The sequence below is a fragment of the Typopeltis vanoorti genome, chromosome 13 (genome assembly GCF_054136105.1).
Source record: "Typopeltis vanoorti isolate ZY-2024b chromosome 13, IOZ_Tvanoo_1.0, whole genome shotgun sequence".
NCBI lineage: Eukaryota > Metazoa > Arthropoda > Arachnida > Uropygi > Thelyphonidae > Typopeltis > Typopeltis vanoorti.
In genome coordinates this window covers 37,347,360-37,361,210 of record NC_143561.1, presented here as the reverse complement: position 1 = coordinate 37,361,210, position 13,851 = coordinate 37,347,360, and the positions used below count along the sequence as shown (strand labels likewise).

The 13,851-nt window shown below is 34.6% G+C and overlaps 1 protein-coding gene across 11 annotated transcripts in view; it reads right to left on the bottom strand.

Annotated features, from left to right (window-relative positions):
* The window catches only part of LOC150100053 (MAGUK scaffold protein DLG1-like), a 741,341-nt gene that overhangs the window by 76,218 nt on the left and 651,272 nt on the right, over positions 1-13,851 (bottom strand). For all 11 annotated transcript variants that reach the window (XR_016549250.1, XM_090402768.1, XM_090402765.1 and 8 more), the window contains 3 exons: positions 12,762-12,938; positions 6,248-6,320; positions 38-137 (listed from right to left, as the gene is read on the bottom strand). Coding sequence is in view for 10 of the 11 variants with exons in the window: in XM_090402768.1 (XP_090258894.1) it covers positions 38-137; positions 6,248-6,320; positions 12,762-12,938 (350 nt within the window). In the remaining variant the exon portion in view is untranslated. The remainder of the gene's footprint in view (positions 1-37; positions 138-6,247; positions 6,321-12,761; positions 12,939-13,851) is intronic.

Genomic DNA, 13,851 nt, shown 5'->3' with positions numbered 1-13,851 from the left:
TATTAAATGAGAATAAAAAAATAATTGATAAACTCACGTTCAACATCACTGCTGTCTTCAGCACTGTTATCTTTACTTTTCATGAAAGGAAACTTACGAGAGAAAGAAAAGTTCTTTTTTTTCCTATCTAAAGTGTTCTGTAAATAAAATTATCTGTAATATAAAGCAGATTGACTAATAAAATATGTAAGAAATTCATAATAAAACTGATATATCATTATATATTCAACAAGAAATTATATCCTTGTTTTCATCCTTATTTTACCCAATCATAAGCAAATAAAAGTTTGCATGTAAAATATTTTCACCATTAGGCTACTTTTATACATACACCATAGTCAAATCACATTAAGTTGCTCTATATCCATAATGCACAGAATACATCCTTCTTAAGTGTATAAAAAATGTGTATTATGGTAAGGGCTGCTGCTTAGATTAGTTTTAACTTTTCTCGGAGTCTCAACTGTAGAAACAAGACTTGTGGAGATACTGAGAGCTATTTCAGTATATGGAAAAATGGCAGAAGTCATTTTATAACAAAACAATTTCTTGTCAAGCTTGTCAAATATAATATGCTTCTAAGCAAAAAATACTACTTCCAGAGTAAAGCAATAATCTTCAACCATCGAGATAGTTCTTATTCTCATGAATCTAACTTCTGTTGATGAGACATCAATAAAGGTTAAAGCTGGTTTGCATAATGACTCACCATAATGCATTATTATATGTCTCAGAAAGAAGAGTTATTTTGACAGCAGAAGTAATTTTTAGATACAATTAATACAATGGTGTATAGTGTATACTGCATATGTTACTGGGTAAAATAAGGATGTAAACAAGAATATAATTTATGTCAAGTAGAGAATATGTTTACAACTCATCATCAAAACTTGATACAAATCCATATAGTTAATAATATTGTGATAATATGTAATTGTGTATTAGCACATAGCAATAACATGATAATACATAATTCTGCTACTTGTACATGGAAGAATAATTAACAGATAACTCTCAATATTTCCATAAATCTAGCTTCTGCTGAAAGATGAAAACCAGTTTGTGATAATCATTTTTGCCATAATAATAACATTAAATATGCGATGATAAGTGATCTACATTATGTGAAGCAGAGCAACTTGGCCATTAAGAGCTGGTGATTGAGCAACATATAGCCCCACCTTCCTGTAGTATGCTTATTTCCACAAATGGGACTTTGGCAGGGTGAGTACTGCTACCTTAAATGCACACCTTACCTAGTCAAGGAAATGCCAACTAGATCTTTAGGTGACGTCTTTCATTGCTCCACTTTTTTGAGGTATGATGTTTGCCATGTTTTGTCTCTAGAGTAGGGTTTCTGGTTTCTGTTACTCCCCCACTCTTGCTGTCTCTTAAAATCTTTTAAGAGACAGCAAGTTAATCTCAGTTGGCACTGTTGTAGTACCACAGGATATGAGGCTGTGAATGACTGGGAGAAGGCTGATCTGTAACAAAAGAGATGTACAAGGTTATGGTCAGACTTGCCAAGAAGAGATCTAACATCAACTGTGTATTTGAAGGTAGTGCTAGTTTAGAAAAGGTCCAAGGTGTTTGGAAAATGAAAAGGATTATCTGAAATTCTGTTGGGTTTGTGGGCAATTTGCATGAAATCATTGCTGATAGCAAACAGTTTGGTTTATTTACCATCTTGGTCTGTGAAGTTGGATGAGGGAAGCCATTTTGAATTGTGAAGGTTGTAATCACCAAAGAAGATTATCTCACTGTTGGGGTAATTAGATTGTAAGAGACCAACTTTCAGACATTGGTAGTCAAAGAGGTCATCGTAATTTGGAGAATAGTAGAGGCAGCAAATGAGGGGTAGTAAAGTGAGGTGAGAAGAACTCTTCAGGAGGCTTCCCAATCAACTAATCCAACCAAAATAATCCTGTTGCTGCTTAATTTGCCAGGTTATGCCTGGGAGGGGAGTGGGGTCTAAGTAAGCAGCTTGCAGGGGGGGGTACTGTCCAAGGCCATACTTGGATTGAAGTCTGAGGGTGAGATAATCTCTGGGTCCTTCACTCCTGCTGCATCTCCCTACTCTAATTTTCCAATTCTGTTTGTACTCATGACCATGTTCAACAATACAAAAACTCCCAGAGTCACTTTGACTCTAAATAAAATCTCTATTTATCACTGAACCACAACTAGCACCCCCCCCACCACAATATCTCACCTCAACTTTCCTCATTACATCTTCCATGATGCCTTTCACAAGAAGAGTGGAATCACACTTTGGTCAGGCAAGATATCTCATGGCAAAGGTTACTGGACCTGGAAATCCCTTTATATGATCTGTTTGGGCTCAAGATCTTCTCACCTCACTTTACTACCCCTCATTTGCTGCCTCTACTATTCTCCAAATTACGACGACCTCTTTGACTACCAATGTCTGAAAGTTGGTCTCTTACAATCTAATTACCCCAACAGTGAGATAATCTTCTTTGGTGATTACAACCTTCACAATTCAAAATGGCTTCCCTCATCCAACTTCACAGACCAAGATGGTAAATAAACCAAACTGTTTGCTATCAGCAATGATTTCATGCAAATTGCCCACAAACCCAACAGAATTTCAGATAATCCTTTTCATTTTCCAAACACCTTGGACCTTTTCTAAACTAGCACTACCTTCAAATACACAGTTGATGTTAGATCTCTTCTTGGCAAGTCTGACCATAACCTTGTACATCTCTTTTGTTACAGATCAGCCTTCTCCCAGTCATTCACAGCCTCATATCCTGTGGTACTACAACAGTGCCAACTGAGATTAACTTGACACTTTTATGAATTGTTTCCATGGTCAGATTAATGTTTCTGATCTAATCTAATAAGAGAAATTATTCTCGCTGGGATGAATGTTTTTATTTCCTATGTCACTCAAAATCCTTGACCTTTATTCATAAATAAAAAAAAAAAAAAAAAAAAAAAAAAAAAAAATCCCAAACAAACTTTGTAAGGGCCAAATGCGTTAAGCTTGCCTCTTGTCCTAATGGCAGTTGTGCCTTCTGGTCACTAGCCAAGGCTGTGGAATACAATTTCTGTCCTTCTATATTTCCATCTATCTCACATCCTGATATAACGGCAATATCTTCCAAAGAAAAAGCAGACCTCTTAGCATCAGTTTTTTTCTCTCCAACTCTTGCATAAATGACCACAGAAATGCCTCTTACCATTCCACAAACTATTCACAGTATGGCTCCTCTGAAATTTCACCAGAAGAATATCAAAAAAATCCTCAGCAGCCTTGATACCAATAAGTCTTCTGGCACTGATGGTATTCCTTCAGTTGTACTAAAAGTGTGCGCTCCAGAACTTACCTGTCCTGTATCATCTCTTCAAGCTGTCATACTCATCTGTATTTATCCCACAGCCTAAAAGAAAGCTTTTGTCCATCCTATTCCCAAGAAGGAAGATTCTGATCCCAAAATTCTCAACAATAATGGAAAAGGTCGTCAATAGCTAATTGCTTTACTATTTGAAGACCTACTGATTACTTAATGCTTACCAATATGGATTCCACACAATTCTTGTTCCACAGCAGATCCTACAAATTCCACCCACCTTGGGATGCAAGCCATGAAAAGATTTGGAGAAACTTAAGTGGTCACTCTTGATATTTCCAAGGCATTTGACCAAGCTTGGCATTGTGACTTTCTTATCAAGCTACTATCCTATGATATTCCTTCCTCCTTTTGTGAATAGATTGCCAGCTTCCTCTCTGGTCATTCACTGTGGGTTATGGTAGATGGTTTCCTTTCATCAGATTTCTGAATTAATGCTGGTGTACTTCAGGGCTCAATATTATCACACACTCTTTCTCCCATACATTAATGATCTTCTCCCTGACATTTGGTTCTATTCATAGCTTTGCTGACAACAGCACTCTCCACTCCTCTTTTTCATTTTCAAAACCTTATACTGCTCAGGTAACATGTGCTTCAAGATCTTCTTTAACCAATCTCCTTGCCATTTTCAAGTGAGGTGAGGATAACCTGGTGAATTTTAATGCTGCCAAAAACACAATCCTCTCATTTCTAGAAATGGCACACCATCTCTCGCACTTTTGACAATATTCCTCTTGCCAACCAGGACCGGTTTTCTCTTCTTGGATTAACTCTCCCATCCAGTCTATTCTGGCATAGGGAGTCTTCAGTTGGACATTTTTGAGACCTTTAGTATGTGAACCAATGACTCTCAATGCATCCCGGTATGTGGAACTCATGGCCAACTATTTACACCTATTTATGTCCATCATGAATCCCAACGGAGATGGCATCTACCATCAAGACAACTGTTCATTTCAAGTCCAGGCAGGCTACTGCTTGGTTCCAGGAGAATTCTGTTGACTTTGAAATAATGAAGTGGCCAGCCCTGATTTAAATCACATAAAAAATGTTTGGAATACCACCAAGCAGAGTTTGGGCCTGTGTCCCATCACTGCCAAACTTGAACGAAATGTGGACAGCTCTGGGGGATGCATGGGTTGCCATACCTATAAACATTTTCGAAAACTTGTGGAGTCCTTGGCTCGTCATGTGGTGACTGTTATAAGGGCCATAGGGGTCCAACATGTTACTAGCTAGCTATCCCTAATTCAATGGCACTTCAGTGTATTTCTTTTATAATTAAATGTGTGAATTTAGTTGTTAGTTGTACTACCTCACAGTAGATTTGTTTAGGCAAGATCATTCATATAATATCCAAAATCCTAAATGAATTAGATGAATAATGGATCAAAATGTTTATCCACATTCCTGGAGCTGGGAATGATATTAAAGAGTTTAAATAGTCCCTAAAAAAGTTTTGGAAAATGCAGATTTCAATAATGGTTAAGCAGCCAGCAGTCATCACTGAGCAATAAAAACTGTAAGTCGGATAGTTGTGCTTATGCAAAAAGACTTATAATGCATATTAAAACATAATAGCTGGCAGACGGAAAAATTCAGATAACGTGGTATAGTATTTATGAAAAGGCAACATTAAATATAAATTAACACTGTGAGCCCCTGAATCTAATTAAGTGTATATTATAAGAAAGTTTTTTGAAGTCAACCTCTCACAGTTAGTGAAGGTGACTAACATACTGCTATATTAAATTTCTCAAAATTAACAAAAAATTCGCATGAAGTAAGAGTACTCTTCAGGCAAATTTAACATACACATAATTAACAGAATCTCTCATCTTTGTGCATACTGCTCTCATCTCGTCTTTCCTTTAATGTGCTAGGCACAACTGGTCTGTCATGGTTAAGTAATTTGGCTTCATAAAAACTTAATTATACGATAGGACATTTTTTATGTGCAGCCTCTTCCACAAAAGGTAAATTCAGTCTATATTAGTACCATGGAAGGGATATGGATTAAATAATCCAGTTCTCCCCCATTTCAGAGTCAAATATGGTACTTTTCAAGCTATTTCAGGCCTCTGATAAGTAGGGTGTGGTCTCTCAACACTGGCCAATTAAATTCATCTATCACTTGAAGACTTTTTTCACATATATCCATGGCATGGCAAAATATGACCCCACAACTTACTGGTTGAAGAGCAGAGATGCTATTCACTTGACTACTCAGGGAAAAAAAAAAAGCAAGTTTCTAGACAGAAAACCTTGCCAACTTTTGTGTGAGACCAGCTAAAACTCTTCAGTTGAATGGTATAGTATGCCCACAGATTCAAGACCCTTCGACACATGTCACAAAAAGGAGAATCCATTCCGATAATAGGGTAATCAATCGGTCTTCTGGGATGAGTTTGTTTATTATTACAGGTCGGAAAATTTAGCTTTTCTTTTACAACACTGTAGTTTTTAAACTAGTACAGCGACAGAGAAGAAAGCATGTGATTTCGCATGTTGGCAACCAATTCATACATCCGTCATTTCTTTCTCCCCTTCAGCATGAATCGACTATTCTTGGCAGAAAGCCAACTGGAGCTCTACAAAGTGTGGGTGTACTATACTTATAGATTCCTTGAAGCCTAGACAATTTGAATGCAGGTCTTTCCACATACTGCATGGAAGTAGTAGCCAAACCCATAATCCCTAAGTAATAAATAAGAATGAAGATAAAATCATTGATAAACTTCACATTTCCTATGAAATGTGAAGTTCATCAATGATTTTCACAATTTTATAGGAAATGAAATGAGAAAAGCATGTGTTGTTAGTTGCAAAATATATTTTGACAATAATAAACAGACAAATCATACCTTTCCATCATTTAAACTGCCTCTTCCTTGAAATTTCACTGATTTTAATCTTGCTTTTTCTTTTCTTTCAACCCTAAGCAAGAAGACAATGATTTTCAACCAGCAAAACATATTACTTGTGAACTTCACTATACTACTTTTATGTTTATTGATGATTATTAACATAATCCAAAAAGCAAAATTCTCTATAAAACAACTGAAATTTTTATATACAAATTATGTGTATTATGTCCAACCCCACCCACAAAAGGTTCCAAACCTATCGTACATTAATTAGTTATGCAGATAGGACAGGTAACAACTGTCTAATCCCTAAAGACTTTCACATGCATCAAATTCCTGTTTAATTGGAGAATGGAGATGCAAATTTATGCAAATTAGCTGACACTTACTATGGCAACCTCGCTGGGCCTATAGGAGTAGTTTGTTGTAGTGAACTGCTCTAGTGAATTTCTTTTAGCATACCATTGCACTTATAAGCTTTGGTTGGGACTTTTCAGTAGTACCGTGAATAAACTGGTTATAGTGGTGTTTGCTATATATATATAGAGAGAGAGAATTGCCTGTAACATACATGAAGGTGCTCATGATGTAGTGATTATTATATCCAGCCATATGAAAGGTCCAGGTTTGATCCCTTTCAATTTTCTGTGAAGCAAGCAGTTAAGATACTAAGGTTATTAAAATAAAAATTGATACAATGGAATATTTGTGTTAAAAGTTTAATTCCAAAAAAATTTATACCAAAGATGTCTCACATATCAAGGGCATCCTTGAAACTGCTTTAGCTCTAACAATGCTTTTGATATCTGTTTTTAAAAAAAGCACAAAATAAAATAACAAAATAATAAACAAATTCATTATGATAAGTTGTGTGGAAAACAATTTAAAACAAGGGGACAACTTAACCCCATCAAATCTATTCAGACTGGGGTAATATAGCAAGGTTTCACAGCTTTCTGTACACAAGACTGCTCTATAAGAAAATGCTTATGTAGGACTTGAGTCTTTTCCCAAAGAATTTTGGAGTAGAGTGAATGTCTTTGGCTCATGGAATTTCACAGTCTAGAATGTTCCTCATGATGAACAGCTTATGGTAGACAACAGGTGCAGGGAATCAGAGATACAAGGGTATGCCAAAGAGAGAAGTTTACCCTCTGCAGAGACTAGAAAGGAATATGTTTATTACTTGATAAGAAGCCACTCTAAAACCAATGGACTTAAGCTTTTTATTTTGAGATTTCAGTCAGAAATCTCAAAATAAAACCTTTAACTTCCTCAAGTTCCACCATGGTATTCTGGGTTTTTTTTCTTGCAGACATCTGCACCACATGCCTCTCTGGCTGGATCAATCAATGTTTTCTTCAGTCTGCCACTTAATCACTAAGGATTCATTGTTGTTTTCAAACTCTTTGATATATTTTTTAAAAATATATATTTCAAACTATAGTTCATCTCTGAAAGCTTCTCAACTTGGATTCTTTTTAAAACTTTCTCACACACTTTTCAATAAGATATTCAGTTTCATTCAGCTCAAAACTAAATTGTGATCACTTCCTATTTCAGATCCTCTATATATCTTGTATCCTGAACCAGTATGAAGATATCACTATTAACAATAGTGAATGGGATTTTTTTTTATTCCTCGCACCCTGTTCCTACATAAAGATGTGGAAAGAATGTTAATGATGACTTGCCCATGTCCTGAAGAGAAATCACCTGGTATTTATTATTATTAGCTCCGCTGTTTTTTTTCCAAATTTTCCACACACATTTTATGTCTGGAATTCATTTCCTACTCTGCTGTTTAGATCTCCAACAAGGACCAACTTTTCCTTTATGATAGATGTCTTCATCATCATCATCATCATCATCAAATTCCTGCCATGTACCCACAAGGGGTATACAGGATATGATAGTACTACATGAAAAAATTATATCATTACTAACTTCCTATCTACAATTTTCCTCCAAATCAGTCTGTTACTTGTCAAGACTCCAACATTATCAGATCTTATATTTCTATCGTCTAAGGCACTTTGTACCATATCAATCCACCTATATCTTGGTCTTCCTCTGGGTCGTTTTCCTGCCAACCTGGCAGAGAACACTTGTTCTGCTAATCTTTCCTCGCCCATTCTGTTTAAATAGATGTCTTCTTAAATGACTAAAAAAATTCCTCCATTCCTCCTTAGTACAACCTCCTGACCATATACATAAGTAAATCTTATTGTTCAATTTCCTGTTCTGATGTTTGCCCACATAACTCTACTTGAAACTGTTATTGAGAAGTTTCTCTTCATGTTTAATGCTGTCATTATTGTCAGAATATAACATCATGTATTTGGTATTTAGAAGAATCTCACCTGCTTTTGTTCTTCTTTGTTTCAGTAACACCAATTATGTCAAACATGGTCTTTCTTTCTGTTTATACTTTGTATGATGATGATGAAAAAAGTAGAAAATATTTCTCTTCCCTGCAACTCGGACACAGTTACAAACAGGATATCACAGCAATACTCTGATAATGGTGCCAAGCTTCAATTCTGCTAATGATGAGTTGGAGTTTGTTAAAGTAATTTACTTTTTGTTGTTTGCCCTGATTCACTGATGAAAATGGGTGTCTTGCTTAACCAACAATACCTCCCCCCCTGCTGCAACATGACATTTCATCTTGTTGTACAGTCATTTGTCCTTTAGTTAAAGCCAATACAAAATACAATTTGGTCTGTTAAATCTAAAATTGAGAGTCCATCATCGTTTAGTCTTAACTACATGTAGGTAGGTACCTACTAACAGGGTGCACCATGAGAAGCTGAGGATTGGACAGTGGTCAGAACTACTGGTTGGTTCTCCAAATTCCTTAAAAGGATATGGAGGTCTCCTCCTAGTTAACTAATTTTGACCTTTAAGCAATCTTTCTCGTCCTGCAATATTTAAATAAACAAACATCAATATTAAATTCACTGCAGAGAAGGGGGAAAAAAAGATGACCAATACTGTTAAGCTGCAGGATTAAAAGTCAGTTTCTTGAAAGAAATGCAAAAGCTTGACTGACTCTGAAACAGGCTGAAAAAAAGTAGAAAATGTTCCTCTTCTCTGCAAACTTTGACACAGTTACAAACAGGCTATCACAGCAACACTCTGAGAAACCAGACTATTCAAATAAACTGCTCGTTGGAACAGTGAAACAATCATTTTTATCAGCGTTTCAGTAAAACTGTTAACTGCTTTACACAAGCCATTTATGACTTTGTTTACAGGGTTTAATATAATGAATTACCAAGAAGTATAGACTTTGTACAATGCAAATTTTTTTCACAATGTGTTTCTAGAAGCCTAAGTTTTTTTTTTTTTTTTTTTTTTAAATGATGACCCCTTCAAAAAGTTAAGAGTATTTAAGCTTAAATTTATTTTGTAAGATTAGGGCAGTTATTATTTTTTTAATTATACAGTTAATTATGTCAAATTTTTAAATAACAATCTTTTGAAATAGTGCAAATAATTATTAATGATTAAATATTTATTAAATAGTGCAAATATCCAACAAAATGTATTTAATTAATCCATAATGTATTTAATACGATTTTGGTTATGATTTTTCTTTAAACCTAGGATAAAATTGACTAAAGATAAGATGTGAAAAACAAACTATTTAGTTTAATAATAACTAAATTAAATGCAAATAATAATATTTGCAGCTAATAATGAAAATATTTCACCTGAAGTCCCCCCCCCCCCATTTTTTAAAAAAAAAGAACAATATACAAGTGGCCAGTTAGAACAATTAAATTAAATTATCAACATCTTTAATTTATAATTAAATTAAAAAGGCACATTTTCTTAAATGCAATACTGTAGTCACAGCTGGAGCTGAATACAGAGAGCAGAACAGAACCTATAATATTGTTGCAAAAAAATTTGAAATGCTCTTGTTATCCATCCATACACGAACTTCTATATTTCAAGTGTTTTTTAATTATTCGGTGTAATATAAAATGTATTATCTGGATCTCTCTTTCTAATTATATACAGCCTCTAGCTGTGATTATTACTTTAGGTGTTGCTTTTTAATTAATATTAATTGTTTTCAATCCACTACTATACTCAGAGGATGCTATTATTAACTAAATTATGAGATAGGGCAAAATTAGAATATTTCTTAATAGGAAATATTAGCATTATTAATCTAATTAATGAGCAATCTGTTTTATGTCTTCTCTCCAGTTAAAGGTATCATAATGATCACCAAATGAAAGCTTGTTTTTAAATTTTCATGCATGGTAATCACTCATTATTTTATCAATAAATTCATTTCAATTTACTTTAAGATAGTTTAGAAATCATGGATATTAAACAAGGATCTGTATAAGTTTTGTGCATCTCAAAAAAGCATCTGAAAAGTGCTAAGAGAAAAGCTGTTTAAAGGGTCCATAGGCAACTGACTAAGTAGTTTCTGGTCTCCAGAATGCTGAGTATGAAGAAAGGTTGAGAAGATGTAATTTGCAGAGTCCAGTGGATAGCAGGAAAAAGGGTGATATAGAGATGTGCAATTTGGTAAGGGAATGTTATAAGATTAATGTTGAAGAGGTTTTTCATAAAATGGTGGCAGATGGGAGAGAACAAGAGGTCATCCTTGGAAGCTGTATAAGGAGGGCATGTGCAAGGTAGTGAGAAGCAGGTTGTTTGCATGAAGAGTTGTGAATGATTGAAATGCATTGCCTGAGAGTGTGATGTCTGCAGAGAATTTGAATGTGTTTAAGGCATGGTATGATAAACTGTGTATGTATGACAAAGAGACCTCCCGTGATGAGTCTTTGACTCCATGGGAGTTTTGGGATAATAATAATAATAATAATAAATAAATGCTACAATCATATGATGTAAACAGGACATTATATTGAACAAAACATAGTCTTTATTTAAGATGTAGTCTGAAGGAGGTACAGGAAGATGGTATGATGCTAAATCAGGTGTGAGACATGGGTGTACATTATCTCCACTGTTGTTCATCTATATTATTATTAACATCTGACTTCCATGGAGTCAGAGACTCATTGTGAGAAGTACACATTATTGCATAAACTCATCCAACTGTGCTTTAAACTGATTCAATGTGTCTACATTCACAACACACTCATGCAATGCATTCCACTCACCAACCACTCTCCATGCAAAGAACCTTCTCCTCACTCCTCTGCTCACACTTTCCTTATACAGTTTCCAATGATGGTCTCTTGTTCTGCACCCCCCCCCCCCATTCTATGAAAAATATCTTCCGTGTCAACCTAATAACAACAACCCCTGACTAGCTTATATGTGTCTCAATCATACCCTCTCCACCCTTCGTCCTCTTCATGAGGCTCTGCAACTTACATTCTCTCAATCTATCCTCGTTCTACACATTCCAGAGACCACCTTTGTAATCTTCTCTGGATCCTTTCCAACATATCCTTGTCACTATGAAAAACCAGTGACCAAATCTGTGCACAATAATCTATATGAGGCCTGATCAAGGTTTTATACAATGGTCATAACCTCTCTATTTCTGCAAGTCAGGGGCCTCTGCATCATTGTCATTATCCGACATAACATCTTCACAACTTGTGCAATGTGGCCCCTGAATTTCAGGTTCTTGTCCACTCCTAGATCTCTTATCTCTTCTATTATGAAGGAAAGTGGCACTAAACCTGATAATGAAACTGGAGATGTTAATCTCCACTTTCTGCAGATTACGTTACACTTCTAAATAAATTCAGTGCAAGTCTTCAGGATTCCTTAATTTTCTTGGTATGAAAATCAGCAATAAACAGATGAAGACTATAAACAAATAAATGCAGCTATTTAGGTACAATTTTTAGTGAGGATGGCAAATTAAATATTGAAATAAACAGAATAAGCAAAACAAGCATGGCAGGAAGTTAAATGAATAAACATATATGGAATAAGAATGAGAAATTAGTCAAAAGACTAAGCCACAAGTATACAAGACAATGTTCAAGCAGGTTTTAACATATAGGTATGAGAGCTGCGTTAGAAGTAAAGCAGTTGTTTAAAGAGAAGATATCACAGGTATGAGAGTTCTCAGAAAAATTAGGATGTTGAACAGATGGCATCATTGGCAGAATTATATTAGTTGTTGAGCATTTCAGAAATATGTGAACAGAGCTAATCTCAGGTGACATGGTCACTAAACACAGAATGTGAGAGGAAAAATTAGCAAAGTAGGTGTTTAATGTCAGGATGATAGCAAAAGTACCCAGAGGAAGACCAAGATACAGTTAGAAATGCCTTAGACGAATGAAATAATTCTGGAGTTCTGGCAGATAAGACTAATCTGGAGGAAAATTGCTGACAGCAAGTTACTGATAATGTAAAAACTTTTTATGCAGTACTACACTACTTTATCCCCCCCCCCCCTGAAGGGCATACCAGGAATTTGATTATGCTGATTCATTTTAATTATAAAATAAAAAGGTACAACACAAAAATATTTATTTCAGGTTATACGTACCGTCTTTTACTAGGAATAATTCCTATACCTTCCTCCTCTCCATCGGCAAGAATTTTTCTAGCCTGCCACCATTCATCATCACTTGCATTGATCACATGAAGTATATCACCAAATTGAAAAGAGAGTCCTCTACTTGGCAGGCCACTATCTTTGGATGGATCATAATCAAATAATGCCCTAAAAATGTCAAATAAATGAGATTTTTATGTAAAGTAAAATAAAAAGAAAAATTCTAAGAATAATTATTATTAGACTATTTTTAAATGATTATCCTAACAAAAATCATGTTTATACACAGCCCTTTATCATCAGGTATGAGTTATTGTACTTAACCTAGAAGTGCGAGTAAAATGACAATAACTCATTCATTAATGAATATCCTGCAAATGCAATTAGTAAAATGTTGCCATTGTCAGAGCAACGTTATCCTATATTTCATGCTTTGTAACCTTCCATTTAATGAATATTTAATACAAATTTTACAATAAAACAAATTCTCCATAATATTCATAAAGTTTTATATGAATTAGCAATGATAAATATAATAAAACACAATCTGTTGAAAAAAATGTTTAATTTAGTTAATTTTTTTTTTAAATATAGATTATTTTTTGGATAAATGCATACCCCATTATTAAATGCATACCATATTATTCCAACAAAGGAAAAAATCATGTCAAATGGGTTGGTGAACTGCCTTGAGTTTGATAGCTCATCACTAACATATCAATTTAATCTATTCTGCTTCTTACTTAGTAAAGCAGAGCAACAAAACCTACAACTTTTTCTGATGAGGTATGATGTAGAAAACAAAAACCAACTATTATTCTGGCTTATTACAAATGTCATTCAGCATAGTATAAAGATATTCAAAATAATACAAATATAAAATATTTTTTCAGGATGAAAGTTGTAAACATTTGAATATGAATAACAATGGAAAAAAATATGTTACATAAGGTCCTTCCCCAATTAATATTTGTATTCTTAAGGTAAAAAATTTGTGCCAACCTGGGGAGGGGGGGGGGGGGGAGAATTATTCACCTATGTTAAATCTTGAATGAAAGGTTTATTATATTGTAAAATATTT